At 46.3% G+C, this 27,624-nt stretch overlaps 2 protein-coding genes across 7 annotated transcripts in view; one reads left to right on the forward strand and one right to left on the reverse strand.

Annotated features, from left to right (window-relative positions):
• Positions 1–9,612, forward strand: part of Nst (phosphoglucomutase 3-like protein nst) — a 34,897-nt gene extending 25,285 nt beyond the window's left edge. Inside the window, exons 13-16 of the mRNA XM_077687954.1 lie at positions 856–978; positions 1,060–1,181; positions 4,452–4,503; positions 5,262–9,612. Coding sequence (XP_077544080.1) covers positions 856–978; positions 1,060–1,181; positions 4,452–4,503; positions 5,262–5,351 — 387 coding nt within the window. The 3' untranslated portion in view covers positions 5,352–9,612. The remainder of the gene's footprint in view (positions 1–855; positions 979–1,059; positions 1,182–4,451; positions 4,504–5,261) is intronic.
• A 5,661-nt stretch (positions 9,613–15,273) lies between these two features.
• The window catches only part of LOC144156131 (uncharacterized), a 31,331-nt gene continuing 18,980 nt past the window's right edge, over positions 15,274–27,624 (reverse strand). For all 6 annotated transcript variants that reach the window (XM_077687961.1, XM_077687960.1, XM_077687959.1 and 3 more), the window contains one exon: positions 15,274–16,278. In XM_077687961.1, coding sequence (XP_077544087.1) covers positions 16,187–16,278 — 92 coding nt within the window. In that variant the 3' untranslated portion in view covers positions 15,274–16,186. The remainder of the gene's footprint in view (positions 16,279–27,624) is intronic.

Here is a 27,624-nt window from a genome sequence, read left to right on the forward strand (position 1 = left end):
AATGAGACAGTCGACACTGCAGAAGGGGCGGCGCAGGCTACATCGCCGCAAAATGTTCAAGGAGTGTTCGATAGCGGGACGGGCTATTATTGCACGCGAGTAATAATGGTTCATCTATCTGAAGTGAAATTTAATGCCAAAAGAGAGGTGGCTAAACATACCTACGTTACTCAAATTGCGATCGTAGTGAACGTGCACCTTGGGGATTGAAATGGGAAAGCTGGTGGGGTGCGACGACTGTCACCTCGCTTTGCGCAACTTTTGCCGTGGCTCTACACTTGTGCATAAGGCTGAGTTTTGGATTACAAAAATAATAATTTCGGCATTCGCATGAGAATAAAAGTGCCTTACGATTGCTTAGTTTTTCAATTCGATATTTTCAACAGCGCTCCACACTATCTAAGCTTAAGAAATTTAAGAAAGGTTTGTAAAAAGTTAGTGCAGTTAGTACGTTGTGATACTCTAATAGAAAAAAAAAATTTTTCAGAGGCTGTTTCAGTGTTCTGTATGTTCAAAACTGATTAAAAGGTGCACTTTTCCCCCCAAGTTGCCAAAAATTTGATTTTTTAGGCTCCTAAGACGACATATTTAATGTCGTTACTGCTCCAAATCAAGGTTCCAAATCAAGTTGTCCGTCCCTTTAAATTCAATTTAAGCTGAAATTTTACTATGCACACAGCTTTAGTGAATAACCCTGGATAGGCAGACTTGTCGCTGTGCACAAAATCCTTGAACAGCGCTGTCATTTAAATGGAAGGGACTGATGCTGGAATGCTTTCTCTTGTAGAAGGGTTTATGTTCTTTACATTGAATTTAGTGCAGCTGTTTGCCAAGCTATCCTATCGCTTTATGCAGACTGTAGGGGACGCCATCTCAGACATGCTTCTGGTGGAGACTGTGCTTCATGCCAAAGGAATTTGTGCTCCAGAATGGAACTCGTTCTACGCAGAACTTCCAAACAGGCAACTCAAAATTCATGTATGCCCTTCCCTTGGGTTTGTTTAGTGGAACCTTCAACGTTTTTTGTGCTGCTACAAATGAGTGTCCACTTGCCTTCAGGTGGCCAACCGGAACGTAATTACTACCACCAATGCTGAACGCCGGTGCCTGTCTCCGACTGACCTCCAGCCTGCCATCGATCAGCTAGTTCAGGGATTCCAGAACGGAAGGGCCTTTGTCAGGTGAGGCCCTGCTTTGAGTCTGATTCTTTGCTGCATGCACCAGGCCCTTGTGTCATTTTCGCTGCCTTTTTTGCACAAAAAGCTGAACTTGGGTGGTGGTATTAATGTGTCGCAGGTGTTAAGCTGTGAGGCACCATGCTTCTCAGCTTTCGGTACACTTCACAATCCGAGCTCACGGCATTTTCTTCTCCCCTTGAACAGTCAAAATGTATTGATCTGATTTTGCATTTATGGAAACAAAAAGTGATACAACAGTGATGCAGTGCTTCTTTTACCATATTGGCTCACACAACTTAGGACGCGCCTTTTTGCCTCTGAGAGTTGGCAAATTTTTTTATTGCGCTTGGCACTCTAGCTCAGTCTGCCCACTTTTTTTTCCCACTGCATTAACCTTGTGCATGGCTGTTCAACCAGCTGGGGCTTAGCCTGCCTATTGTGTGAAAAAATTATGAGTCGAAAAAAAAAGCGCTCCGTATGACGTAGTGATAGTGAAAGAATTAGTGTCCAATTGCCGAACATGCCCTCTCATTATTATGCTTGTCCTCTTATGTTTACTTTTTCTTCTCTGTGACCAGTGTTCTCATCACCAAGTAAAGTGGGCATTTGGCGAGAGCGTACATAGCTACTCCCCTAACTGCTACTTTTGCAATTAGCATGCCCAAATTACTTGTGTAGGCCTCAGTACATGTCCCCAATGCCTGTGCTGCATGGTAACTTTCGATTGATGATTGAACACTCGCTTACAAGTGTGCCCCATGCATTTACAATGGGGCACTTGGTAGACAGATGGTTCAAAGGCCTTTGAAATGGCCGTGTAGCACAGGTATGGCACACATTTCTAAGTGTAAGGCCACAATGCATTCACTAGGTCCACCTTTTGTCAGCTACATGCACCGAGTCATCGTGGTAGTGGGGGGTGCCTGCTCGTCGCACATTCTGGGGCCCCTGGTTCGAAGCCTGTCCGGACCAAAACTTGCCTTTTTTTTTCTTTTTTTTCCAACTCATTTCAACAGAAGCTTCCTTTAAGAAGTTTGGCGTCAGTCTGAGTATTCTTTGCTCTGCTTTTATTCCTTGAGCCATCAGCCATTTTTTTGTGCCATTCATTGGCCATTTTGTGTGCCGTCTGTGTTCCAGGGCTGTCGTATTTTTGACGCACCGAGTTGACTCAGCCTTATGTGACAGCATTTATGTGACATGAAATTTTCGTGTTACCCTCCTCTCTTTTTTTGCTGCTATGGGTGCCACTGCCTACCAGCCCTGTAATCCTAGAGTGGCACATTAGATGGTCGACCGTAGCATAAATAATTAGTTACGGCCACGTTTATTCTTGTCAGTCTCGGTTTCTGTGAAACCAACACTGCGGCAGCCGCTGTGACAGGACGGTGCTCTTGCTCTTGATGTCACTGTTCACGTTGCGCCATGGCCGGTCTGGACACGCACGCCAGATCAGCCTCCAGACCGGCCATGGTCTCACACACCCGGGCAGCATGACGTCAGTCCCAAAACGGTGATGTGATGCACAAGGCGGAGCAGCGTGTGCCAACAGCAGCCAGTGCCTTGGCTACGTCATGGGGGCCCTATTTTGGCAGTTTGGGGCAAGGTGCTCATTGCGTCTCGCTGATGCCGATGTCGAAAGGGTATCCATTTTGAGCGTCTGTGTGCATGCAAAGATCAAAATTGATTTAAAATGTGTCATACTGAATGGCTACTGTTGAAACTTGCTGGGGGTATCTCCATATGCAAGGGAAGCTTGTTAAATACCTCAGCTTTGAAATTTCATGTCAGTTCTCCTTTCAGGAGTGGAAGGGCTGCACCATTCGTTCTGCTTTTCCTCCACCATCCTGCGCCAAAACTTCTCCCAAACGGTGCCTTAGTGGGCAGCAAAATGTGAGGCAGCATTGAAATGATGTTTGGTGCGAGTTCCATTGCGCAGGGAGCTGTTAGATGCATTTGTTGAGCAGCCCTTCGCGATGTGTTGCGCTCAGTCGTACTCTGTAAAGACTTTCTGCTTTATGTCGCTGATCTCAATTTTCTGCTGTCTCTGTGGCGGCACTACAGTAGAACCTGCATCAGAACCTACAGTAGAGCCTGCATAGCCTGCATTGCTATGCCTCACTGATGATGTTGTTTTTTGCACAAAATGCGCTACAGGAAAGCCAACTTTACGCAGTGGTTTTCACAAAAAGAAAACCCTTCCCGTGGTCAGAGTCGAACCTGGGCCCCTTGCGTTATGAAGCTGACGTCTATCCGATTGCGCCATTCCGACGCAGTTGAAGCAGTGTGGATTTTGTACTCTGACTTTGACTCAGGTTGCAGAGAGAAAGCTTTGCGTTTTAACCATCTTTCTCTTAAAAAGGCGTGTTGACTTTTTTTCATCTTCTTGCGTTCTGTAAAGGTGGACACTCATTTTTTATTTGTCTGAGGTGTGCTCAGGTATAGTATGCGAGGCATCATTTATCTCTAATTCCCTTTTAGTTTCTCTTGCCTGTGACGCATTGACGAGAGCATGGTGATTATTTTTTTCCCCAGGCTTGTTAGGTGTAGGATGACGGTATTCTTCTTATTGGGTGGAAAAGGGAGCATTTCGCCTATCACTAGTCTTCTCTTGGTCGTTACGCATACCAGCAGTGGTGTTGCAATAATGCACTCATTTATTTTTCATTCGTCTGAAGTCAGTCGGGTGTATCTATTCAAGGCATTGCTTAACTCAAGTTGTTTTTTAGTTGATTGTTGTGTCAGCTGTGATTTTTTAACGATGGAGGCACATCTTTTTAATTTGTCCAGATGGAGGCGTTTCAATATTAAATGTTAGTAAGAACCATTTAAATTTTTTTGTGTGTGTTTATCAGAAATAAAAAATGCAAAAAATTAAGTTTGACCCTAATAATTTGCTCCCATGCAGGCTTGCACTGCTCTCAAATGCACCTTTTGATGCTCCAAAGCTGCCCCAAACAGCATTATTGCTGCTCCCTGAGCTGCTCCAAAAGGCTCACGCCCGCGTCCACCCCTGTCCTTTAAAATCTGATACTGTTGCTTTGAGAATGAAGTTGTGCAAACACCAGGACTAATGCTTGACTACGAACATAGTTATGCAGAAAACTGATTGACAAAATTTTAGCGCCCTCTTGTTTCAATCTTAGTGGCTGTGCGCACTTTTTTTTTTTTCTGGTTCAGTCACATTTGTGCAGAAATTTTAAAAATGTGCATTTTTTCGTTTGCATTGGTACTGGAGCATGCTAGCCATTAACAATATTTACGATTTCATCCCAGGCCATCTGGAACCGAAGATATTGTCCGTGTTTATGCAGAGGCCAGCTCCCAGGTAAGTCGTTCGAGACCCCCAAATATACTTTGAACCAAATGCTGTTAAAAGATGTAGTGAAGGAGCATAACAATAACATTTAAGTCGAAGAACGTTCGGCTCAAAGTCATTTGACATGCCTGTGGAGCACAGGTATTAGGCAGGCCTGTGGAGCACGGGTGTAAAATAATTAACAACATAGGTCATGTATAGTGCAAGCTTGTTTATAACAAAATTTTGACAAGCTGGCTTTGTATAGTAGTCTGTGGTTAAAACTTGACAGCATGAAAGTCATCTCTCTTCTCCTCCTCCTCCTTTTTTTATTTTGTAAGAATCAAAATATTTTTCAGCCAGGGGCGGTATTCCTGTGTTTTGTCCCTTTTGTGTCCCTTTCAAAAGTGCCTTTTGAGCGAGCCCTGATTGGCCAAAAGCGAACACCCGGATGTGACGCCATGCAAGCACGGCGGAGCGATGAGCCGTGGCTACTCGGTGCAGACGATTTGGAGCAAAGGATTTTTCGTCGCCTTATTGTTGGTTCGCTCGCGCAACAATAAACACATAAAAGATACTCCGATACGGTTTCAGTTCTTTAAAATGCGTTTGCAAGAACAGTTACGGTATTTGAATCAAAGGCCCACTGCTTAACCGGAAGTACGTCACGATGAAAGGGACGCAAAAGGGACGTTTTCGAAAGGGACAGTTATGAGAATACCGCCCCAGGTGTGTGACACAAGCAGCTTTCCGGGGTTTTGTGTGAAACTTGGTTTGTGTAATTTCAGGATGCAGCCAACAAACTGGCATACGAAGTTGGCATGAAGGTTTATGAACTTGCTGGAGGCATCGGTGACAAGCCCAAGCCTGTGGCCTGAAGTAAGGCTGCTTGACGGAAGAAGCTACGTTTCCAAGTTAAGCCGCGTCGATGACAGTGCACGAACTGCCAAGCTCTTCTATTGCAGCACAAATGGTTGCCCCTTTGCTCGAAATCACAGTGGCCTGGGACATCTTCTGCTGGTAGTGCTTAAAAAGGAAGCAAACCGAAAAGGGAGCAATGTGATCTAAAGAGCTGTCTGCATTTGGGCTTGCAAATCTGGTTTTGTGTCTTTCCTTGTGTGTCACAGCATGCTGTCAACTATGTGGGCCAGTATGAAAGGGTGACATAATGTCTCTACGATAGGCAGTGTGAAGGAGCTTTGTGGCCTACTGTGCGACTTCGGGCCCAAGGCAGCACGGATCGTGCTTGAATTTGTGTATGTGCCCGCAACATGTCGCAAGGCCAGCCGACTTTTTGCACCCACCTGTCCCCCCCCCCTCTGCTAAGCTTCCAGTGAGCATTTCAGGTTTGATAACTACTTGCTGTTGGCTTTTGTGATAATTCAGTATACTATTACTCTGGTTGTCTCTGGGCTGGGTTGCTGCCATAGCACAAGTGTATGTGTGTGTGTGTGTGTGTGTGCGTGTTACGAACTGCATTGACCCATTCCTGAAAGTCACAGCTGCCACTCTACTGGGCAGGGAGTATGCATGCTAACTGAAAGGGCTGCTTTGCACAGCAGTTTGCTACCTTTTGTCCAGTTGTCAGCTGAGGCAATAAAGTGGCCCCAATATTTTCTTGTGCACTGTGACCATGGCTTTCCAAGAGCAGTGCAACTTTTGGCATGCTTTTGTTACCTTGATTTTTCTGTTCCTCTGACAATAGGTGCTCCAGAGTACATTGGGTGCTTAGTATGTTAGCAGATTGAAGGTGACTGTGTTTTACGTAGCTCAGTGGGTAGGCTTTGCATGATACTATACTTAATGTACCTTTTGTGTGACACTGCATCCCTGTTGGATTAATAAGCGAATGCACGCAAAGTAAGCGTGCCTTTTGTACTTTTGTCTACCGAAATTGTAACATATCCTGCTTACCTGAACAGGACGTGAAGGTCCTTCTTTTTGGCATAGCACAATCTTGAGATTTTTCATTCAAAGTTCTGCACTTGCAGGCTGCCAATCAATTTGGTTATTGTCGCTCTAACTTTTCGGAAACTCGGATATCTCGTGTCCAGTGGCTAGCTGCCAAGTTTGCCCCATTATTGATGTGCCACTGGCAAGAAAATGTTTTTTTTTATCAAGGCTGTGCGAGGCATTTTTCAGACTTGGCTGTTCAGAATGCCCAACTTTCCCAACTTTGAGCCCTTTTATAGTTGGCTGTTTAGAATGCTCTCCTGGTTAATGCCTGTTGTCAGTTTTCAGCGTCATCTTGGTCATTTACCAATTGGTCTTCCTTAATGCATCCACTTTCAGTTTTCAAGGTTTCATGATTACAAATTAGTGCTCGTTTGCCGATCTCTATTGCTGCTGCTTTCATTCTGTTTTTATGGGCTGCATGGCATTCTTACTTTAATGAAAAAATTTAGATTAGGCACGCAAAATGTATGCTTCACTCAGCCTTCTCAGATCGTTTTGGCTTACCCCAGATGTGCACCCCTATGGAGTGCTGCCTCTGTGTGAAGAACAGAAACATCAGCTAGGCAACTGAGCAATGAAGGGTTTTTAGAATGATAACATTATGTCCTGTTTGTCGTGGTTCTCGTGCTATCCCATTGAGTAAATTTAATGCAGAGATAATGATAGTGTTGCACTGTATGTGTAAAAAGTATGAATCACATTTTTTTGCTTTTAGATGTGTCAGAATTAATAGCCTGCACATCGTGGGGCTGACTTGATGTGGACAACCGAGTTCGAGTCTGGCTGTCCGAGCTTTTGTGTAATTTGGCACACTCGTGTATTTGCTCTAATTGGTCCTTAGTCGCCACAAATTTTATACTGCTTTTCTGGTGTGGGCGCAAGTAGCGAGGCTTTTCTGGTGTGGGTCTAAGTAGCGAAGGCAGTTCAGCCTGATCAGAACGGTTTACCGTAATTACCCGATTCTAACGCGCCCCTGATTCTAACGCGCACTTGATTTTCCAGGCAAAAAACCGAAAAAACTTGCACCTCTGTTTGTAACGCGCAAGGAACTTTGTGAGCAAGAAAAACGAATGCGAGAGAAACGGGCGATTTATTCCCCGAAGTAGTCTCACTCATCTCACTCCTCGTCGCTCTCCGAGAGCTCCTTGTCGCCTTCCGCTGACCGCAACATCTCGTCATTGGTGCCGCCAAGCCCGTTCGCGATGCCACACTTCTGAACGAACGTTCAACCATGTTCGATGGGATCGTGGCCCACGCCTCGCATGCCCATCCCGCGAGCTTCTCCAGATGCATACGCTTCAGCCAACCGCTCGTTGTGAACGCGTGGGAGTCGCTCGTAAGCCACGGAAGCGGCGCACCTTCGTTGCCGCTGCTGTCATTGCTGTTATCAAGCACGCAAGTGGAATAATTTGACGATTTGTGTGAACGCCGAAAGAAAAGTCTAGGCTCCTAGATCCGAAAAATTGTTGCTAAAAGCTTTGGCGCCATCTTGAGATGGCGATGGCGATGGGTGGAACGAAATTTCAGCTGTTTCGGCAGTTTCGGTTTCGTATCCGATTCTAACGCGCATGCGATTTTTCGGTCTATTTTTGCGGAAAAAAGGTGCGCGTTAGAATCGGGTAAATACGGTAATGGCATGAATGCAGCCTGTACTCCTGAAAAGAGGCTATGTCTTAGAGCTTGAATGCTAAAATTTGCCTTGTGACGTTGCTTGTCGTTTAGCAAATCACACTTTGTGCCGTGATCATGTGTTCATGGAGGGCACAGCTTTGTTGAACATGGCTCGTACGCTTGATCTGGAGAGAGAGCATTAAGGCAGCTCTGCCTTTCCGCCTTTTTTGTTGCAGTAGTTATCGTTAGATCTTGTTACTGTAAAAGTGTGCCAAATGGAAGCCATTAACAACCATTGCATTGATTATAACAGCTGTCTCCATAATAGCTCTACAGAGGGCTGTTATACAGTTGGTTTTATAAAATGCTGGCAAATGTTACCAGATTGCCTGACTCTCCTGCAAATGTGGATACAAACACAGTTTTGCCTGTAACGTTCCTACTCGAAATCCGTAAAGAATTTTTTTTTTTTTTAATCGTAATCATGAGCATGTTCTTACTTGCTGTTTACCACAGACTTGCTGTGGCTGAAATAGTGTGCGCAAATATTTGCTATTTACAATCGGACCAGTAGGAACTCTATTTATTGTATTTTATATTGTGGTGCCACCATTAACAAGCTTCTTTGTTTTAGTTTATTATGATAGTGCTTCACCATGGTTCAATGTCGTCAAGGCCTGTGCACGCACATTTATTTTCTGTTTCACAATTTAGCATCAGGCATTCCAAATTATTTAGTGGGCTTTGGCAGTCCTTGTGAAATCGCTCCCTCAGCCTGCAAGTGTTTAGCCATAAGCACCATAAGCAAAATGTTGCGCACAGTCGTTGCCTCAGCAATATGTATACCGAAGGTTTCTTTTCTCAAAGTCGGTTTATCTTTGGAAAATAAAAAATATACTTGTATATATTTATTATATTTAATGAAATAGGTGGATTATGAAAGAGAGAGAGAAAGTACTTTCCTATTTTCTCCCGTCTTCCTTCCTGTGATAGTGCATTGTGGTGGCTTGTGAGAAACCTGTAGTGTGCCAACTAAGTTTTCTGCATTCATTCTCTGAGTTGCGGTTAGTAGAGAACTATATTTCTTCGGCCTGTGTGCTTAAACAACCCATAGCATTTGACGGTTACATTTTCTAGCAATGCTGGGTGGTGTACTTTGTGCATAATGCTTGTAGGTCTCGTTGCTTTATAACCTGCTGGTTTGCTCTTTCTAGTGAGTGAATAGGAATAAAGTTTGTTGCTGTTTATATGGTGCATGAATGCCAGTTTGCAAGCAGAGATTAAACTTGAGTGTTCAGGTTTGGTAATTTGTTGCAGGTCCTGTTAAGAGCAGTAGCGAGGCTTGCTTCCATTGGCAGAGTTGTGCACTTTATCAAAGGGTTTCTTTAATCATGTTGTGGTGATTGTCTCTAGGTTTCATTTCGACAGAGGTTATAGTTTTATTTATTTTTGTATGTGCACATGTTTGCCTATAGTGGGCTTGCGATTGCATCTTTTTTTTTTTCTGGTACTTTTTTAACAGTATATATTTCTGCGTTTTGGTTAGTTTAATTAATAAACAATTTTATTGTAGTTTGATGGTGTGCTGTGTTTAAATTGTCAGCTGGATTGAAAAACTTGCAACCTCACAAATGTGTGCTTCATTCTTCAAGGCAACTTAACTATATTAGTACTAATAACGCTGCCCAACTCAGTTAACAATGGTGCAAGGTTTCACCTGCAGTCCTGCTGCTGATTGCGATCTGAGTTCAAGGTCCACAGCCAAGCTGTGGGGCTTTGTTTTACAGAGGGGAAAAATGTGTGATGCAGCTGTGCTCACGAATTCTTTGCTGCAGTTGTTGCATTCAGGCCTTGTGATTGGAATAAATGAACAATGTGGCACTGTAATTTTGACCCGTACAGACTCTGCAAACTCGTGGTCGTGATTAGCTGTGTCATAATTTGCACATAAGCTGAAGGTGTGCCATAGCAAAACAACGAAAGCTAGTTCAACCAGCTACCATCACAGCAGCTAGATAGCAACAAATCCATTTCTTGTTCCCATGTGGAACAGTGTGCGCTGCATTCTTCGGGTTTTTGTTTAAAACAAATTATGAGCAGGAAAAGGGAAGATAAAAGGTGTTAAAAACAATAAAAAAGTAATTTTGTTATAATGTACAGAAAACATGCAGCCAGAGTTCTTTCTCTACAGAGGAAGAATTATGGTAATAAAACTGCTGAAGAAAATTGAGTATCCATAAGGTGAGGCACAGAACAATTAAAAGTTTATAAATGAATGTGGTCACTTACTGAGACCTTTTCTGAGAACAGCATATTTTGTAAAAGCGAATGGACATTGTGTATTTAAGGCATGCAGAACCATAATACGGTTTGAAATTTATTTTTTGTATTGGAACCTGAGACTCAGAATTCAGGATAACAAAAGTTCAAGCACTGTATCTGAAATCGCACTTCGTAAATATTTGCACTATGCATTACATGAGCCAAGGACTGCTTCAAAAATCCGAGGATGAGTGGTTATTCTTTTCACGTGCAATTAGTTTCCTTTGGAGCAATATAGTGCTTGGTGTAAATGGGGACAGACAAGTTAAAAGGAAAATTTCGATTAGTATGCACCAACTAGCCCAAACCATTGTTCTAACGCAAAATTGCAGTGTTTACATAGCAGAAGAAAATTCATTTATGAAGGCTCAGGCAGAGACTGTAGTACTGATTAAATGTGCTGTGGTTCCTGTTGGAAGAGCATATTTCGACTGGGCGTGCTCTCTGGGCACTGCAGCGGGGATCGTGGAACAGTTTGAATAAAGCGAGATTGCCTATAAGTGACTCTGTTGTTACAAGGGTTTACTGTACATAATTTAGTACAGTCTTCGACGATATTGTGTCTGCCCTCCAGTCGCGTGATTGACAAACCTGGTCGCCTAGATGCACCCCCACTGGCGCCATCTACTGGTTTGCTTGCAACACTCATTCTATTCTTTTGATATGGCTCCGTTGGTTCAGCCTCCATGGTGTAGCGGTACAGTATTAGAGTTTCACGCTATACGCCTCCCGCTCTCGTGTCGGCTGTCGAATCGCTCCCTTAGTCATTGCAATCGACACTACCTAAAAGTGAATCTCGGGAGATCTAAATCAGCCTTGTACGTTTCAAACATCTGGAGTGCTTCTCGTACATGACATGTATTGTCGCTTCCTGGGCGTAGTTTACATGCCAAAAAAAGAACTATAGCTAACCCTCGTTATAATGAAGTGAACGAAATTATGAAAAAAATCGATATAAGCAATTATTCAACATAGCGACTGCGTCTTGAAGTGCAGTAAGTATACAGCCGAATTAGTCATGACCACTCTGCAGAAATAGTAAGTGCAAGATATTCGGTGAAAAAAAGCCTTTATTGAGGCACAAAGAAGGCAGTCAGCTGGGTCTGTCGTTTCTGCCGGCTGCGCACTCTGCTTTGTTTCGCAGAAAACGGGGGCCTTCTGCGTCTGCGCCACAGTTGGTATTTCTGCCAAGAACCAGGTCTACCATTTCAGGATCTGCAGCTCGACGAAGACGGAGACATCTGTGGCAGCCATTGCGAATGGCTCCAAGTTGTCTTGTGCCCCTGTAGTACTGCAGAGCCCGATCATAATTGCGCTGTGGGATCTTTACAGCGGCCATGAGGGAACCAAGGTGCGGATTTCGGAGCAATTTTTCCCTTCCTAAAGCTAGAGTGAACTAGAATAGGATTCTAGTTTACTTCACTAATTCTCACATATGACGCTACAGCTCATATGTGGCTAGAGTTCCTGCATATAGCTCCCCTAGGGGAGCAGCATGAAGGAAATCCTTTCCTCCATGGGGACCAGAGTTGCGCTTCACTCGCCATCTTAAGCAACAGCTGGTTACCGCTGCACAAATGGGACTAAAGTTTCAAACGAGGCAGCACATATGAGAAAGGAGTTCACGATGCGATGGCAAATTGCATTAAAAATCATCATCCGCACCGCTTACGAGAGCAGCGAGAGCAGCCGAGAGCCCTTCTGACGATGGTCCTGATAGTACTAACAATATTGGGCATGAATAAGGAGTGGCTACTTTACAACACCCTCCCCCACACAACAAGAAATGAGCAGGTTTGTGTACACCCAATGTTCAAGTCCATGGGAGCCAGTCTAGAGCGTTCGACACTTTATGGCTGCCACCTCCATCAGTGATTATGACATCTTGACCTTGGTGATCCATAAATAAGAGCTACTGCCAGATGTTAAAGCAGTCTGTTGGTTCTTAATGAACCCTTTTCCAGTTTTGATTGTAAGTATTCCGTGCTGCCCTTGCCAGTCCTAGTTTTTCTTGGTTACAGCATGGTACAGGTTGCTCGTATTCGCGTTGCGCTTATTTCGAGTAGACATGTTGCATTGTGTTCGCTTCTACTTCTGCCTTGATTGCAGTGGTCTTTGCCAGTTGTGGGGGCGGGCATCTTTGCCAGCGGCATGGTCACAATCGTGTTAGCTTCCTCGCCAGCAGTGTGTGGTGCACTGTACCCACAATACCACGCAACTTGTGAATGAGGCACCGGAGTACAGACTCTCGCGGCTTTGACAAAAATCAAGAACACGTCAGAACAGATTACGAGCATGATCAGGAGAGTTGCCAACCGCAACAGAGGACTCAAGGAAGAAGACGCCTTGCGCCTGGTGCAGGCTTTCGTCGTGTCGCGAATCACCTACTCTGCCCCGTACCTCTGGCTGACGAAGGCGGACAGGGAAGCGCTTAACGCGACCATAAGAAAAGCAACAAAGACCGCCATGGGCATGCCAATGTACTCGTCGACGCAACGTCTGATGGACAGGGGCACGCTCAACACCGCGGAAGAGCTGATGGAGGCTCACCTGTCGAACCAACGAATACGGCTGAGCAAGACCGAGCACGGCCGGGCCGTCCTGAGAAAGATCGGATGGCAGATCGAACCACAGCCAGAGACGGTAGCGCTACCCAAGGAGTGGCAAAAATCGATCGAGACTAAACCCCTCCCTCGTAACATGCAAGCGGGAAGGCACGACGAGAGGCGATCGGCGCGGGCCAAAGTTCTGGCCCGGCAGCTGGAAGAGGACCCTCGGGTACTCTACGTCGACGCTTCGCTCCCGAAACACGGCACGAAGGCAACGGCGGTCGTTACCACCATCGACAAGCTGGTCACCAGTGCGTCGGTGCGCACAAAGGACCCGGCTGAAGCAGAAGAGGTGGCCGTGGCCCTCACCCTGGCTACACCGGAGGCGAAGACCGTGGTAACCGACTCCAAGACAGCATACGCGCGCTACCGGAGGGGGAGAGTCTCTCCCGCGGCACTAGCCATTCTGAACAAACGAAGACCACCGGGACGAGCGATCAAGCTCGTGTGGGTCCCGGCTCACTCGCAGGTGGAAGGCAACCTCCTTGCCGACCACCACGCCCGAGAAATGTCAATCCGGGCCGAGGACGAGCTACCGCACCCCGCCACGAGCTACAAAGATATTGTCCAAATGTACCGAAACGAGCGATGTAGGCTTCCCGGTCCGCATCCGCAGCTGGACAGGCGACAGCAGACGATCGTTCGTCGCATGCAAGCGGGGTCGCTAACGCATCCTGTGCTCCTGAACAGGATGTACCCTGCCGAGCACGACAGCTCGTGCCCGTTCTGCAAGGAGAAGAGAGGCACTCTCGCACACATCATAGGGGACTGCACGAAACTCAAGACCCCCCCACCTTCCCTTCCACCCACCCCTATCCCCAACCCCCTCGAGCGATGGGAGACGTTGCTGTCCAGCCCCGACCTCGCCACTCAGTACGGACTGGTGGCCAGGGCCCAGGAGCTGCTGGACACATATGGGTCCCGTGACTAGGGAACCACCCCATCTGGTGCCTGCGCGCACACCTTATTTAAAGGGCTCAGTAAAAGTTGTTTCTCTCTCTCTCATTGGTCTCCAACTGACACCTTCTTTCCTCTGTTCATGGAGTGTTGGCGTTTGTCCCTACTCTCACAGACATGACGGGTACCCTCCCAGCTGGCTCCATGGGACTCTGCTCAGAGATTGTGTATGCACTGGTTGTCAGGGAGCAATTCTCCCAATGGCCACAATGACAGAGACAGTCTGGGTCCCTGCGGCTTTAGAGCGAACGGAGCCTCTGTCACCCCCAGGAAAGACAGTGTTGTCTGGTATGTCCCATGTATACCTGGCAACAAAGCCTCAAATTTGTTGCTGAAGCCAGAGTTTGGCTACAATGCGTGAATACTTGAGCCCATGCACGAGTCTTCAGATTCCGCTGGGGCTAGTAGTGGTTACTCCAGCGCATAGTTTCATATTAGTATATTAGTATGAAACTATGCTCTAGCATAACTAGTCGGGTCTCCCTTATCCCAGCTCATACTGGAACTTAACATGGGGCAAGCTGGGGGCTACCATTTTGCCAAACTGCACGTCACTTGTCTCCATCCCCTTGTGACCCACCACGAACGCGTGCATGGTGGCATGGGGGTTGAGGACCAGCGTTCATTGCATATGCAGCCTGGGACCAAGACACTTGACATGCCACCTGCCAAAATGGCAGCAGCCTCCAGTTCGCCTTACATGCGGATGAGGCATGCGGAAATAAGGGTCCAGACAGTGTCCAGATTTTATTTGCTTTCCCAACCTGTAGCTGCCGTTGGCTATTTACGATTGAAGCCAGTTTTCAGCTCCCGTCTTTGGACACTTCCTCGTGGCAGTTTCCACTTTGCTTCATTTGCACAGCTTCTTCCACACTATATGATAAGCACTTGGGGGCAAAGTACTCCTGAATGCACCAAATCTGTCTTGTTCATCAGCTGCTTTGCTGTCGTAACTGAGCACTGCAAAAGGCATGCCCTGCAGCACACAATGCTTGCAAAATTCACCCTCTGCTTGCGATGCAACTAGCAGCTATGGCATAGATTCGACCTCACGGCATGCCAAGCCCTTAACACCGTGGCCCATCTATCTAGTGTACGTGACGACAATCTCAATCGCAGTCCTTGCACCTGCCCTGCAAGTGAGCACTGCAGCCTTTGCCACACTCGGCACCCTGTGCAGAGGGGCAGTCGTGCATGTCCTTTTTGCGAGGCTGCTCATGCACGGCAACTACGAGGTGCTCGGCCCATGACCACAACACTCCCACGTGCCACCCGAGGCAGCAGCTTTTCAGCTGACCACTCTTCGTAGCACAGCGATCATATAGTGGCACATAAAAATGCAAGGTTCTTTTAGGAAATAAGGTTTATTCAGGGTTCGTACAGGCTTCAAAAGCAAAAATTCAAGGATTTTCAAGGACCAGAAAACACATTTTCAAGGTCCCCATCTAATGTTTTATCTGGGATTATTTATAACTTTTCCAACACAATGCAAAAGTTTTTTATTGCACAATACCTAAGCACATTAGTGCACATCTAGATAGGTACTAACGGGTTCGTAAATGCTCCCCCAGCTTTATTTTTCTTATTTCATGGCTGGTATTTACAGGTTTTTCTTTTTTCTTGGTGTTTTGCTGAGGCTGTTTGATTTCAAAACTTAGTTAATGTTGCCTGTATCTCCTGCTTTGTCAGCAAGAGTATCAGCTGAAATTAAATCGAGCAAGTGTTGATTCAAGGCAGGATGAACTATGTACACGTCCACCATTTGCACGAAAAAGCAAACGCAGATGGAGCGTATGAGGCACAGCAAACATGCAATGAAAGGCCGTCCACAGGCTAGATGCAAGATAGAGAACAAAAGCTGGCTTTTGCTGGATTGTATCGTGATATGGATTGGATTGACAAGTGCCTGCTCCCAATGTTGCCTTGTGATAATGAAAATCCACCAAACTTGTAATTTCACGCAATACACTGAAACTTGATTGTTACGTTTCTTTACATTTGTTAACACCTAGAATTCATGACAAACACTTTATATTCTTGTGAATAGACAGGGCCATTGATTCTCTCCGGAAAAATCAAGGGTTTTCAAAGATCGCTAAAAATTCCAGGACTTTCCAGGCCTTGAAATTGACACTTTCAAATTCAAGGGTTTTCAAGGTTTTCAAGTACCTGTGCGAACCCTGTTTATTGGAGCAAACTTGTGCACCGCAACACGTTGGGAGAAAAACATATTGAACAATATAAGCCAGGCATGGCCTTCAACACCGAGGTCCTGCAGAAACACCTCCGGTGTGCGGCTGGTGTCGCAAAGAGCCACACTTGGTGGCTCTGTCCAGCCCTTTCAGCTTGCCTGCAGAGAAGAGAAATTGTGCAGTCATGGACAAATGAAATCTGAACACGGAAATAAGAACCAGAACATGAAAAATAGAAAAATACTCTTTGTGGAAAGCCAGATTTCCAAACGTTGGTACTGTAATTAAGTCGTGTGTCAATTTCGCATGAATAGAAAGAAATCGCGCTATTTGTGTGTTGTGGTTCATATTTTCGTGATACACTGAACGGTTTAGGTGTGTAGTAACACCCGAACAAACTGAACATCCATGCCGCCAGGTCTTATGATGGAAAAAATTAGCCCCATCTTCCCGAAGGGAACGCTGAGTAGATGAGGAGCATCTCGGGATTCCGTTGTGTTTCCATTGTGTTCCGCTCAGCGTCGCGTGCCCTTCGCTGCGCAGCTGTGTCTTCAGTGGACGTAGCGTTGCTGTTAGTTTGTGGGGTGGTGCTGACACTTGCTTGCGCCAACCCACTAACTGACGGGACTGTTGCTTCCATCACACTTCATCGTAAGAACGGTGTGAAGTGGAGTCAACCGCAGCAAGCGCTGAACTGAACACGCGCAGCGCGCTACCCGATTTACATTCAAGGTTGAAGGAGAGGAGACGAGAGGAGGACAGATGCGCAAGCGCCGCGAAAGCAGAAGCGAGAACGCGGGAGAAGCGAAAGGGAAGTGCACGCAGCTGGTACGAGAGAAGAAGTGGCGGGAGTATCGTGCAGCTGTGGGAGAGACGGAAGGAGGAGAGTTGCGCATGCGCAGTGTAAGTGCGGACGCCAACGCCGGACATTCCCAGACTATAAGATGCTCCGCATTTAAAAAATTGTGAACTGTCACAGAAATATGAAGCTCGTGAGACCACAGACACCACTGGTTCCACACTTTACTAACAGGTTGCCGCTGCAGACTGGACGCCTGCCAAAGAATACAATCGCATGCAACGTGCCACCACCTTCGGCTTCAAGATTAGTGCAAAACATTTTGTATAATATTAAGAGCTGTTTCGCCACGAACTTTACAAAAACTTATAAGACATTCTCGTGACACTCTGGCAAGAACTGTGGAAAAATTAGAGTTGAGCTAACCATAAGCAGCCCAACGAAGCAAAGGCTAGCCACGTGAAACAGAAATAAGTGACAAGATGTGTTTTCGTCAAAACTCCTAATTCTGGTATACCTTGATCTAGATCCTCTGACAGACTCCAAGGAAGGACTTATGCGCCAGCACTCCAACAGTCAGCATTCAAATGAAACGATCAAAAGGAACTATATGCCCCTCTACAATCATCCAGTTGCAATGGTTTATGCTGACCACTGCTGACCTAAAAAAAAATTGTGACGTCAAACTGCTTGAAAGTGGCTGGGCAGTTGCCAGCTGCTTTATCAGTTTTCTTTAACATTGACTTATTTTAATAGCTTGCAGTAATACTGTCGAACACGGATATATTGAACTCCGAGGGGATCGCGAAATAGTTCGATATATGAAAAATTCGATATAAAAAATACGGGCTCTGAGACCTCACCTATGGCGGACGATCACTTACCGATCGTCGCATTCAAGAATGACAACTAATTCCGCAATCACGACGCAACAGGACGCTTTATTTCTGTGAAAAAAATCGCTGATCCTGGCCTGCTTCTTTTCGTCCTGGAAATGAAATTAAAGACTGGTCTCGATCTTCTCGAGGCTGCACAACTAGAAAATTTCAGCAGTACGCTGCGCCTTCGCACACCATGCACAACACGCACGCAAACGAAGAGCAGCGCGCACGTACTACAAGAACTTTGAAGGTAACAATTCCAAGGCTCTCTGAACGGACTCCAACAAAGCGCTCGCGATGGTCATCTCCGAGAGAAACAGTGATCTTCGAAAGGTGCGGGACAACTCGCCAAACAGCAGCAACCGCAGCAAAATGCAAAAGAAGGAGGAGGCCGCCAGCACCTTCGTTCCCTCTTCCCTTTCCCGAGACGACATCAGGGGAAGACAGACCCAGAAAGAGGAAAAAAAAAACTTTTTTCGGCAAGCCGTGGAACGTACGCAGCCGCAAACAAACAAACAAAAAAAAAAGAACATTTTCCGAGCGTTCGGGCTTGTGTGCGTAGAGAGATTTAGCATACCGGGCTCCGTCCGCTAACACTACGGCGGCCGGTAGCGGGGCCCGACTGGGCAAGCGCAAATTCGTTCAGGTAGGGGGGATTAGTTCCGCGAGCCAGTCTTCACCATGCCCGCGCATTCCTCCACATCCTTCTCAACCTCAATCGGGGGTGCAGCGACCGCCAAAGAGCACCTTCCTGCTCGCGCGGCGTTCGATATACCCAATGTCGGGGAAAAATACGGTTCGATATAAACGTACGAATTCCTATACTTTTACACAGAATTTTCAAGGGGATAGTTTAGGAGTTCGATATAGACAATAATTCGATATACCCGTGTTCGACTGTACTGGAATTGTTATTTGGAAAAAGCGCTCTTTTTTACTAACCTAACTTATTTTGGATTCATGGCCCCTTTAACCCCAGACACCGCAAATCTGGAGCAGCTGCTCTTTACTGTTCCAACAGGAAGACTAACTAGGTATTTGTTGGGCAAGCGATATTAGTCAGCAACTCAACATAAGGAACAAGCATCTTTCAAACAGTTTCAAGCCAGAGGGGGGCTAAAAATCATTTTGCCAGGCCGTCTATGGAAGGATTTCTAATAGTGTGCCTTCCAAGTCGCCATCTGCAACCAGCACTGCCCTAATGGGGCAAGCTGTTCATTGTGGTCCTTTATATTTTGTTGTCTTCCTGTCTTGCAACATTTATCGGCTTGGAAAAGTTGGCAAATCTACTTGTTTCGTTAAATTAGGAAGTTGCCGCATACTAGGTGAACTCATTAAGGGGAGACGTGGGTCCTGCAATTCCGAAATTTGACCCAAAAAAAATTCACTTTTTCAAAACTGCCATTTTCGGAATGTAAAGCTATTTTTCTTCCTGCCAGCCAAATATCCAGACCAGGAGTACATATTTGAGCCATAATATCAATTTATAGCACCGAAAACTGCTAAAATCTGCCAGTATTCGATGCAAAAATGCACTTTTTCGACGGCTTGCCACTCGGGTTCTGCATGTGCTATGGCGTCCATCTTGGTCTCATTCAGAAGTGCGTCTTTTCTTTTTCAAATCCCCGCCAGAACCACTTCAATTTGTCACTGACAGAGTATAAATGGGTAGAAACAAGACGGAACGCGCCACCCAATTGGCTACTGACTGCACGTGACTGCAGAGCGCAACCTGATTGGCTGGGCGCCGTGGGTCGTCTGCTCGGCACACGCATCACAGTGCAACGGCTCATGTACTCGTCTATGCGACGACGAGCAAAAGCCCCGAATGACATAAAAATAAAGTAAACATGTCTATCGATCACCAAAAGAATGAACGAACAGTATTAGAAAGCGCCTGGAATACGCTTTTCTGCGTGTCTGGCGGCAACTTATCGCAAGAACGGTGCCGAGACGGAGGTAGGCTTAGGGCTCCCGCGGGCTGCCGAGACAGTAGTGTTAGCAATATGATTTCACCTGAGGGTGCACTAATGTGCATCTATCTTTAGATCAGCAGCAAACAAAGAAAAGAAATAGGTGGAGGATGCCGCTTGCCGACAGTGTAAGAGAAGTGTTTTCATTGTATGATTTATCAATGATGCTGCGTCGGGTCGGCCCACTTCCTGGCTTGCGCTTCCTCGTCGGCAGGTTACCATATAGAGCGATTTGAGAATGGTAACGGCTCGAACTGTGCACAGTGAGCGCAGTGGTGATGTGACATACAAGTAGATCAAATCGTAAACATGGTTATCCCACCTAGCCAAGCGCATGCATGTCACAGAACAGTGGGTGCACTCTGTTACCGGCCCTTTCGTTGCAACTCATTTCACGCAATGCAAATTGCCCTGGAGCCGATTTGCTTGCAACAAATGAAACAGTAACATAACAAAATAAATGTTTACAACTGTGGTGCACAATTGCCACCTCAGGCCTGGTCGCCGAAGAGTGATGGCCCGCTGCCAACAGCATAAAAACTGAAGCAACGTTCTGGCTTTGCTTTTTTGTTCAGTTTGTAGGCCAAGTGCCATATGTAAACTTGGTATGCTCATGTTGAGCGAAAAGCAAGCTACGTTCTAAATCGTTTCTTTTTTTCACATGCTCAATAGATGAAACTGTCACTTGTAGCTTCCCTTTTCTCAGCTTCCCTTTTGTTTTTTGCATATGTGCCTAGCCTTACAGACGTTTTCAGGTTGTTTGTTTTTTCCAAGGATTTCTGCAAACGTTATACCATTGAATTCAATATAAAATGAGCTGCATGCTCATCCCTTTCTTTACATTTGGTGCCAAAATCCCGTGCGGAAAAGTCTTTTTTTCTCTACGCACGAATGGTAGGGCCTCATCTATTGTCTACTCTGCCTCCTCGTGCTGTGAGTGGGGGAGGAATAGTCTGAACTGTATGGCCCTGAATGACACGGGTGAAGAGAGGCACGCCACAACGAAGGAGCGCTTCAAGACTAAGCTTTCGACGAGACTACCCTGACTGGTGAGACAGCTAAATGAGGCTCGCAGCATGTCCAACGACGCACAATCAACTCTTTGCCAGCAACGTTGAACTCGTCAAGATCTACGCAGAGTTTGCCCCACGTGTTACGAGGGATGGTACCGGGCTCAAATTTCTAGCCCATCACAATGACCTGGCCATCATGATGCTGGCCGATCTTCCCTCTAAGATGGTCGCACAACCACAGTTAGAACGCCTTCTGCAAGCGCCAGTGGCCAGAATCATACCGTTACCCCAAGGACTTTCCGGCCGACCCAGCTGCTCCCTTTCCAGTCGGTGCCAACGTCGCTGCCCATCAGTGCTGGACTGCAGGAGGATCATGTAGCAGCCGAGTCCTCAGTCAGCGCCGCAGGATTTGAGACTTCCTCTACGGGAATCGTTGTGCATAGGGTGTGGGATAAGCCGGAAGCCACTAATTTACAATCCGACACCACTGGATTCCGCAGTTCTAAAGAAAGCGCTGAACACTTTCGAGAGCACTCTGCCCAACAGCAATGCAGTGCTCTGTCGTGGCTCCAACCACCGACTACGCTCGAACGCAGCAGGCGATCGCAGCTTCAAGGATGCAGTTCAACGGACGCGTCCAGCACGCGGCCACCAGAGGAGACGCCCGCGGTGCCATCTCGCAACACGGCCGCTGAAGCGCTGCCAAGTACCATGTCTCGGTCTGACTCAATCCAAAGCAAGGAAGGACGTCTGTTATATTTAAAAGGAGGTGCTACGGCTCAAATCCATGGGAAAAGGTGAAACGCTCCAACGACTGACCAACGTCTCCGCCGGAGCAGCACAGGGAATGGAATGTCTGAGCTACCCGAATGAAGAATCGCCATCCCCTCATCAGTCTTCACGGACCGTGTCAGCAAGCGTAGAAGCGAGATTCAACGAAGCACCCCGAAAGACGACTTCTCCAGTTTTTGCGCAGGAAAACGTGTTCCAAAATCCCAGCTTTACGCCAGACTCACGTGAACGGAGCGTGAGAAAGGTAGACCATGCACGTGAATACAGGATCGGCTTCAAAGACTGCTCTGACAACAAGATAACACCGAAGCACTGCAAGAATACCACCATAGTATAACCGAGTGTAGTGAGGAAAACGACTCTTTACAAACATCCTTGCCTTCGCAGAAGCACGTCCGCAAGAAAAGGCTACACCAAGTTGTGAGAAATGTCAAACTGTGCCTCTACCCCAACCACAGAGACAAAAGGTGCGCAAGGAACTTTCCAAGGAGGACTTCAAGCTTCATCCACACAAGGTGGTCGCACAGGAAATAGACTAAGAAAACAGTAGAACTCTGTCAAACTTTTCTATGGCAATGACAATGTAACGGAAACGGACTTGCATAATCGGCACTCATGGAGACAAGGGATCTAGAAATTACAATTTCTGCAGACAAGGCTTGCATTTTTCTGCAGGGTAAAGAATGTTGAACGGGGGGTTTGTGGGATTGGGCCCGCATCTTCCTGGGGGGGGGGGGGGGGGGAGTATGTAGAAAAAGATGAAGTGGTAGTAGAGAAAGAAGCAGCAGCTTTCTTGGAATGGTGGCCTCCGGTCTGTCTTCTCTTTGCCCACCCCTTTCTTTACAGGCTCAATGTGCCTCGGGTAAATGTTAAGAAGCAACCACGTGGAGCATTTTGCTCGCGTCTGGCGCCCGTCGGCGTCTCCTAGCGGCGACGTGAAATGGACGTTGGAGAGTACCAAATTAAAAAAAAAGAAAGAGACAATATGACAAATTATGCAGTTTTTAGCTAATAAAGCAACCTGGCAGATGGTGGTGGGGTAAATGTTGCTCTCCAACGTTTTTCGCGTTGCCACCAGGAAACGCCGACGGCCGCCAGACGCGAGCAAAACGCTCCATGTGGTTGACACTTTATGAGTAATAAAATGAGCTCATTAGGTTTTCTGAAAACTGTACTTGACATAATTAGACTAATTTTATCCAATCAACTAGCTTTGCAGGAATATAAATAGCATCAGCATGCATGGCAAGTCTTAAGCTACACATCCATACCATTTATTAAAAAAAATTTAATAAAAAGTTCCTGTAAGGCACTAATTAGGCTCCAGTATTTTCGTTATAACTCAAGAAATAATTATGCCACTTGAAAATTAATTACACATTTGAAATGAGGAAGACGAAACCAGGGTTCATACAGGCGTCAAAAGCAAGAATTCAAAACACATTTTCACCACAAAAACACCACAAAACACATTTTCAAGGTCCCATCTATTGTTTTATCTGGGATTATTGATAACTTTTTCCACACAATGCAAAAGTTTTTTATTGCACAATATCTAAGCACATTAGTGCACATTTAGATAGGTGCTAACGGGTTTGTAAATGCTCCCCTAGCTTCATTTTTTTATTTCATGGCTGGTATTTAGAGGTTTTTTAGAATGGTCCAAAATCGCGAAAATACGCATGTTGGGAAAAACACATTCTTGAAGCCTTTATACCTTCAAGCACCTACTCTAAAAGTTTCGCCGCTGAATTTGATCGGGAATAATCTCAAAAACGACTTTGAAAACGCAGCGGGAGCCGCAAAATGCTGAAAACTGGGCTAAAAAAGCTTGAACTTCGCGCGCGCCACACTCCAAGCAGACTGCCGGCGGCGGCCATCTTGGGCTCACTTTATGGGCCTCGTGCACTGCAGTTTCAAATAAACATCTGGCGCCACCTGGGAGCGGCGGCAGAATTTTTTCTTAAGAACAAAATAACCATATACAGCAGTTCGCTACGCGGCTTAATTTAAACAACAACCGTAAAATAAGTATACAACAATTACCACGTTTTTTTTTTAATTCACAATTGTTATAATAGAAATATTACGCTGACGAGTTGTGCGGGAATACAAGCCGAAATAATTTAGAAAGCACCCCTTCTCCAATACAAGCAGACGACAGTACACGGATCAGCTGCCTGCGACGCCGACGTTCCCAAAGCACATAGTACCCGAAAAGAAATAAAAAGAACAGATCCATAAATGCATTTGCGCATGTGCACACTACTTGGCGTAAGACCGCTGCAAAAAAAATGCCGTGTATCCAGTGCATATTTCTGTAGCGCCTCAAATAGCCTTAGGTGTGCACGCATCTGTGCACGCATCAGAAAATACATGGAACAACCCACGGATATGCATGCTTGAATTGTACGTAGTCATACCAGCAAAATATGAAGCTTTAAAATGAAAACAGAAACGTAAATATTCACGCTACACTGCGACACAACCGTAAACAGATGGACACACACCAGCCACAATTCGGAGAGTCGCATCTACACTTTTATTGAAAGGACTCTAAAAAATCTCCAACATGTACAACTTGTAGTTTGCGTTTAAAAAACGAGTTCAAGTGGGGCTTGTTGCGCAAGATATTTTTCTGACAAAGATACAATCTCCATTATTCAAAATGGTCTTATTTTATCAAGGTCACTCCGAATGCGAGAGGAATCATTTGTGCACAATTAAAGCTCCTGTTGTGCGATCTACCATATCTGTGCCCGTGTCTATGTCGAGCGATAAACAAGGTAAATAAACGTTCAGAGGCTTTCATGAAAGCCTCGTCTCGCGCATCTACGTCCAAAATTATTCGCATATTAAGTACGCATATATAAACCTATGAAAGCACTTCAAAAAGCACTGCAATATTTTTATGAGCCCATCCAACGAACTCATCGTAGTTTCAGCAGTTTGAGGTAGAGTTTACTCAAGCAGTTGGCATTTTCAAATACCTGCCTCTACAAACCTGAATCTTCGGGCTCTTGAAGCCGCTTATCCTTGGTGTCGCAATGTATACACACAAACCTTTCGCCGCGATTTCACACACACAACACATCAAATCACTTCCCGACATGTACAAGGCACAGGGGAGTGTACACACGGGAGAAATTCGCTTCTGCAAGCACCATGAAGTCGCGTAGTCGGTCTTCTCCTCACAATAAGCGTTCCACCAGCTGCTTGGTTATGCCAGCAGTTCTAACCCAGCCGTTCTGATCTAAGGCTAAGAAATCAAATCTACCAAAGCGACCACAGCAACGAAGGCGTTGCTGGCGTCATTGGGACGTTATGCCATTATTTCATGCTCTTTGGGGGCCGGCGGCCCCACAAAAAATTTTCCACTGGTGGAGCCAGCGATCACACCCTCCCTCACACATACATTATCGCTTCCGGGAGGCGATGCACACACAGACGCACACTCCTGCACTCCACTCGTTCTCTTGTTAACATCGCGGGCTTCCGTCTTTTATTTTTATCTTTTATTTGGGCAGCGCTGCTCGGTGTTCAGTGGAAGCCGTTGCGAAATGACAGCGTGACCACGCGCTGCGCGGAGACAAAACCGCGCTTGTTTAAAACTGTTTTTATGTGATGCATCGATTTCCTGTCGCCTTTGTGAACCATATACCATATTCTATTTAATAAAGTACCGTTTGCCTGTTCGTATCGCATGGCAACAGAATAGCGGTCATTCCTTCTTTCTCTTCTAATAATCGTACTGCGCGGAATACTATCCTCCGGACGTCGTCTGCTCACGGACTTCAGAAATTATGCCTCCGTTGCCCGCAAGATGGCGCTGAACACAGCGCATCTGCGGCGCCACCATACAAGCGCACGAGGCCCATAGCCGATTTCTTTGTGCTTATTTTGCGCCATCCCAAAATGGCGTCGCATGAGGAGAACGAGCGTTATCGCCGATTTACCGAAGGTTGTTTCGGAGCCGCTGATTGGCAGGAGCTCGCACCCTCAAGTCGAGCTGGTCGAGCCCCCCGTTCCGCATCTCTGATTGGCCGGCGCCGTTGAGCCGCCATTTTTTTTTTTTTCGTTTAGTTTTTGCAGGCGCGCGTTCACCGCCCCAGTATTTTCAATTCGGGTGCGTTTTCTCTGCCGTTAGTGACTGCAATTCTGTCACAAAGTCTTTATGTCTCGTTCCGCAATGCCTGGAGACCTTTATGTCAAGGAACTACGCGCTGCAAGCGTACGAAAACACGATGGAGACGCCGTGGCGGTGCCGAGATTGCCTGTCACGTACGAATGGTCCGAGAAGCGCTGCGTGGAAACGTCCAGATTTATTTAGCTGTTGTGCTTTGGTTTTATTTGTGGAAAAAAAAAAAAAAAAAAAAACCCCGCCCGCATCTTCCCACGGGGGGAACTCGAGTAAATGCGTCGCAGAGTGGTGGGGGTATCGCGTGAATGTTAATTGTTATTTCGTCTTTATTATTCTTATTTATTGAATGAAGGAGAAGCGAAGGCAAGGAGTGTAAAGTTAAAGTCTGTCTTTATTGCTTGGTGCCGTCGTTGTATTGGACGGAGAGGATGACTGCTTTGTGGTCGCTAAAGTGCACTGTCAAGGGGTCTTTGAGGAGCGGTCGTGCGATTGCGTAACTGGTGAAGACGTTGCTTCCATCGCATCTACTCGAGTCAAACAAAGCGTCAAGCCAAGCAAAGACGCCCTTGACTGAATTCCGAACGCGCGCTCCGCCGCTTTCACACTGCCCGCGTTCGAGGGAGAGGAGTACGGGGGAGAGACGCGCATGCGCACACTTCCGTACACAAGCGCGCGAACTTTCCACGCACCCACCACGCCGTTATCACGTGTACACGCCCTGCCGCCGTTACTGTTGAGCGCCACGCAGCGCACGGGTAGCTACGACGCATGCGCGCACAGACGCACTCCCCCAGCACCGCCGCAGCCGTTGTTGAGAGCGACGGAGCGCACGGGGTACACACGCTCCTCCCGCACCGCCGCACCTGTTGTTGAGAGCGAGGAGGGTACGGGGGAGAGACGCGCACCTGCGCCTCGACGCGACGCGCATGCGGAGTGAGCGTGTGGGCGGCGCCGCCATCAACAACGGAGGACCAGGCGAGCCTAAGAAATGCTCCGCATTAAAAAAAAAGTCTGCAGCACAATATGTTTGTGCTTTTATTTATTTTGCATCGACGTTGAAGGAAGTGCAAAGTAGGAACTACCGTACGTGAAGTTCAGCAAAAAAGTGCAGTTTTCCAGTGCTGTTTACAAAATTTTCATTACTTGCATGAGCCTTCATGGTTATTTTTGTGGTACGGACGCATACTTGGTTTTTTTCTTGAGGAACGGTCGCATACTTGGTTTTTTTTCTTGAGGAACAGAGTGACACAGCGCTTTTTATAATGGGCCATGCTGTGGCAAGAGTTAAAAACTAAAGATGCAATTTTCTCTCTTATTTTGCGATGTCATGCTCTGTCTTACCGAGGGCTTCACTATCAGGCTTTTGACCTAGGATGATAATACTGGTATCATTTATGTTGCAATAAATAGATCTAGCAGGTGATGCTGTTTGTATCACTCTGGTATCCATCGACAAATTGAAGTCCACCTGCAGCTCAACAGTTTATTTTGTGAGGTCACGCTCTTCCTTGCGGGGTGTTCCCTTATCTTACTCTTGAGCCAGGATAACAAGACTGTATAATTTCATTTTTATTGAATTGGTCTAGCAGCTGATGCTATTTGTATCACTGAAGCATTTATCACCAAAGAGCATTTCACCTACAGCCTTGCTGTACGTTTGAGATGCATTGCAGGACAATCTCTAGTTCTGGGTGGCTGCTGTGCTCTATAGTCTCATTGGGAGCACAAAAATAACAGCAGCACATGGTATTTGTGCCTTTCTGTATTCTGTAAAGACTCGGAGAAAAGGTGAATGAGGAGATACAGTTTCTGAAGTGTAACAGTGGAAATTTTAATTTTCCTTCGCAATTTGTACAGTATTCGTGTGAATTTAGATCAATCTTTCTATTTTTGTGTTACAGTCAC

The sequence above is a fragment of the Haemaphysalis longicornis genome, unplaced genomic scaffold, assembly GCF_048455015.1.
Source record: "Haemaphysalis longicornis isolate Haplotype H1 unplaced genomic scaffold, Haemaphysalis longicornis Haplotype H1 scaffold_1, whole genome shotgun sequence".
Taxonomy (NCBI): domain Eukaryota; kingdom Metazoa; phylum Arthropoda; class Arachnida; order Ixodida; family Ixodidae; genus Haemaphysalis; species Haemaphysalis longicornis.